Raw genomic sequence first — 4735 nt, forward strand, 5'->3', positions numbered from 1 at the left:
CACATCGTGCACGCATTATGTGGTATATATGCTATAATTTTGTCAAGTGATTACATTAAAAATTACTAAGATAATTTACTTTAAGTGAACTAAAGTTTTACATAAAATAAAATGGACAAAATTTAGCTACAAAATTGGTTGTAGCCTAAGGCTACAAACTAACTCAAAATCTTTTTATTAAAGGTGAATTTTAAGAATTTCACCATTAGATTACATCTTCTTCTTATATTCTCCATACTTGCAAAATTTCAAGAAAATTAAAGATAAATAACTATGCCATTAATAAATTGTTTTAATTGTTAATTTTTGTAGCTAAAGATTATGCATAAAATATAAGCTTATAGATCATATAATAATAATAATATTTGATTGACACAAAATTTGACATGTGTATTAAGAGTGTAAAGAACATGTAATTTAATGATTAAATTTTCAAAATATGTAGTAATGTAAATTTTATTAAGAGGTTGTAACCTTAAGTTATAACCAATTTTGTAACTAAATTTTGTTCAAATAAAATCATTACATTGATTAAAATTTAATTATCAAAATTTTCAAGAAATTCAAAGGCAATTATTATTTACTGTTTTAAATTATTTTATAATCTATTAGAAACTTTGGGTTTTTTTTTTTTTTTTTTTTTTTTTTTTTACATATATAAAAACTTAGTCCCAATCGATGTACATTCTTCATTTAACTTAAACTTTGTTCCATTGAAAAAAATAACTTTTTTTGTTTAATTTTTATCATCTATATTATTATTCAAATGTAATTATATATGCGTGTGTGTTTCTAATGAAAAGCATAACAAAAATAAAAGACATTAGTATATATGTTGCTTGATTGATGTAATAAAAATTAATTTCATATAACCTCTTATAGTTTTTTTTTTTTTCCCTTTTTACTGCTTGTTCACTCCGAAAACAAATGTTTTATTAACAATATAGTATCCATTGATATAAGTAGAAGACTAATAATTTAGCAAATAAAACAGAAACAAAATTAATTTATATTTATTTTTTAAACAAAAATATTTTATAATAAACAATATCCTGCAAATTCCAAGTACCAATAATTCAAATGAAAAAAGAAAAGTTAATAGACAATCCGCATGCTTATAAATAAGCATCCATAACAACGATCCTTGTAAGGAGATAAGGGAGAATGGCCAACATGAATACCACCTTTGTACTTCTTCTTAATCTTCTTTTCCTTCTTTTGATAACCGAATCTATTTCACTTGACGCTGTACCTTCCAATTCTATTGCTGTAAATGCCAACGTGCGTTGCATTGAGATAGAGAGAGTAGCCCTTCAAAAATTCAGAAAAGGTCTTAAGGATCCATTCAATAGGCTTTCTTCTTGGGTGGGTCAAGATTGTTGCAATTGGGAAGGCATAGGCAATCAAACGAGCAACGTAGTAAAGCTTGATCTTGGAAGCTCAAATCTCTGTGGTTCTGAAGGAGGAAGCCAATATACTCCTGATCAGCCTATTTGTTTGAGTGGTAAGTTAGATCCTTCTTTACATAATCTGAAATATTTGAGTTACTTAAACCTAAGCAACATCAATTTCCAAGGAGTATCATTCCCATATTTCCTTGGCTCTCTCAAGAAGTTGACATACCTTGACCTTTCCTTTACAATGTTTTCTGGAGTAGTGTCTCCCAGTCTTGGAAATTTAACAAATTTGAGCTATCTTAATCTCATTCCCTCTCAATTTTCTGACAAAACTCTTTCGGTTTCAAATTTATATTGGCTCACCAATCTCTCTTCCTTACAATACTTGAATTTGCAAAACATAGACCTTAGCAAAGCAGAAACTCATTGGCTGCAAGTTGTTAATATGCTTCCTTCACTGTCAGAGTTGTATTTGTCAAGTTGTGGTCTTCATCATCTCCCTCATACTCTTCCATTTGTGAATTTTACGTCCCTTTCGGCCCTTGATCTCTCAAATAATGGCTTCAACTCTTCTTCTATTCCCCCATGGTTGTTTAATCTTACTGCCCTCATTAATCTCAGGATCAATTATTGTGACCTAAAAGGCCCCATCCCTAACATAGCAAGGGCTAGCCTATGCAATTTGAAGAATTTAGATATGTCGTTCAATATTTTTATCAGTGGCCCAATAACTGAATTTATCCAAGCATTATCCGGATGTGGCAACCATAGACTAGAAAAATTAAATTTGGGATCAAACCAACTTAGTGGTGTTTTGCCTCATTCCTTGGGGCATTTTACACATTTAAGAGAGCTCCATCTCACCAACAACTCATTCTCAGGCCCAATTCCATCAAGTATACAACATTTATCACGTTTGGAGATACTAGATCTCTCTTACAACTTGATGAATGGAACCATCCCAAAATTTATTGGACAACTTATTGAGTTGAGCACTTTGGATCTCTTCAGTAATTCTTGGGAAGGTACCATTACTGAAACTCATTTCCTAAATCTCAAAAAGCTGACTTGGTTTTTCTTGTCAACTAGGAAATCCTTAGTTCTCAATGTGACACATGATTGGACTCCCCCTTTTAGTCTCCAAATTGTCCAAATCAAAGACTGCCAATTGGGTCCTGCATTCCCAGCATGGCTCAAAACTCAGAAGAATCTTGTTCAGATCTCCCTTGTAAACTCTTCAATTTCAGCTAAAATACCAAATTGGTTGTGGAATTTGTCTTCGTTGCTTTGGCATTTAGATCTTTCTCATAACCAATTGAGGGGAGACCTTCCTAAGTCATTATCTTTTGCGTGGGTAGATCTAAGTTACAATAATTTAACTGGTTCACTCCCACTGTGGCCTAGTGTGCAATATCTCTTATTGAGGAAAAATCTTCTTTCTGGACCATTACCAGTAAACATCTTCCAACGTATGAAAAATTTGGTCGCCCTAGATGTTGCGGGAAACTTTCTAAATGGTAGTATCCCCTCATTGACCATTGGGCCGAAGGGTTTGTGGTCTGTTGATTTATCCAACAATCTTTTATCTGGAAACATCCCCAGGCATTGGATGAGAATGCAAGATTTAGCGGCCATTGATCTGTCGCGAAACAATCTATTGGGTAACATCCCAACCTCATTGTGCTCACTACCTACTCTTAATTGGCTGCAACTAAGCTACAACAATTTTTCTGGAGATCTCTTTTCCACCTTGCAAAACTGCTTGAGCTTATATGCACTTGATGTTGGAGGTAATAGATTCTCAGGGACTTTGCCAAAATGGATTGGAAAAAGGCTACCTTCACTATCAGAATTGCGCCTACAAGGAAACATGCTCTCAGGACCCATTTCGGAACAATTGTGTTTTCTGGCTCATCTACATGTTTTGGACCTTGCACATAATAATTTTTCAGGATCTATCCCTACTTGTTTGGGAAATTTGGCTGGTTTGAAATCTTTGGTCGAATATCGTACATCACCAATCCGAAGTTTCCTTCTTCCACTAACCTACTTGGAGCATATGGATTTGACTGCAAAGGGTACCCAACTTGAATATACCAGCCAAATTTTCTTGATGAATATTATAGATCTTTCAAGAAACAATCTAATCGGAGAGATTCCAGAAGCACTAACAAAGCTCTCATTTTTATCTACCTTAAATTTGTCATGGAATCAATTGACCGGAAAGATACCAGAGAATATAGGAGCATTGCATAGTTTAGAAACTCTTGACCTCTCATGCAACCATCTTTCAGGTCCCATTCCTCCAAGTATGTCTTCTTTGACCTTTTTAAGTCATTTGAACTTGTCATATAACAACTTGTTTGGACCTATTCCATCAGCCAACCAATTTCAAACCTTCATTGATCCGTCCATTTATGAGGGTAACCCAAAACTTTGCGGGCCTCCATTGATAACAAATTGCTCATTATGGCCAAGTGATGGGAATACAAAAGCTGTAGATGAAGACAATGAGGAATTCAGGTCTGAAAAGTTATGGTTCTATATAAGTGTTGTATTGGGGTTCATTGTGGGATTTTGGATTGTTAGCGGTAGTTTGGTAATAAAGAAGTCTTGGAGACATGCTTACTTCCATTTTGTTGATGAAAAGAAAGATAGGCTTTTTGTGGCTATCAAAGTTAATATGGCTCGTTTGCAACGGAAGATTGAAGCATAGAGACGCAAAGATTGAAGGTAATTAAAAAAAGAAATCACTTTGTAGCTTATTTTATGTGACTTCATTTCTTCGTTTTAATTTCTCTTTATTATTTATCTGTGCAGTTGTGCTTCATTATCATGTGGAAGTCCCAGTACTTGCAGATCCTATGATTTACAGTACGTGTTTCTTCAGTTCATGCATGTGGAGAAGTACTCTGTTAGAGATTAAGTTATGTTAGTTTGTTTGTTGTAACATACATAGTTGTGTAGTTGTATCAATGTAAAAGCTCAGGCATGGTATTTTGATTAGTATAAATAGATAGCTCACTATAATTAATGAAGAGTAATTCGTTGTATAATTTTTCTCAGTTTGATCCAATATTGCGAGTTTCTTCTCTTCTCTCTCTCCTCACTTGAACAGTGATAAACATGAAAAATAAATAAATCTTTCAAACACGAGATGAATCTTCCATGTTTGATTGTACTTCTATAATATTTTCTGAGCATTCACTTGCGACCAGCTTTATTGTAATGAAAAAACACTAAAGCCATAAATTATTTTATAAATTTTTTTACGAATTGCTAATGTGATAAGTGGTTATTAGTATGTAAAAAAATGATATTGATAATGCGCACAAATA

At 33.3% G+C, this 4735-nt stretch overlaps 1 protein-coding gene across 1 annotated transcript; it reads left to right on the forward strand.

Annotated features, from left to right (window-relative positions):
• The first annotated feature begins 1164 nt into the window (after nucleotides 1-1164).
• On the forward strand, nucleotides 1165-4535 carry LOC142617948 (receptor-like protein EIX1). The gene is made up of 2 exons (XM_075790922.1): nucleotides 1165-4130; nucleotides 4218-4535. The coding sequence occupies exon 1, from the start codon at nucleotides 1165-1167 to the stop codon at nucleotides 4111-4113; it is 2949 nt and encodes a 982-aa protein (XP_075647037.1). The 3' UTR covers nucleotides 4114-4130; nucleotides 4218-4535.
• The last annotated feature ends 200 nt before the right edge of the window (nucleotides 4536-4735 follow it).

This window comes from Castanea sativa, chromosome 11 (assembly GCF_040712315.1).
Source record: "Castanea sativa cultivar Marrone di Chiusa Pesio chromosome 11, ASM4071231v1".
Taxonomy (NCBI): Eukaryota; Viridiplantae; Streptophyta; class Magnoliopsida; order Fagales; family Fagaceae; genus Castanea; species Castanea sativa.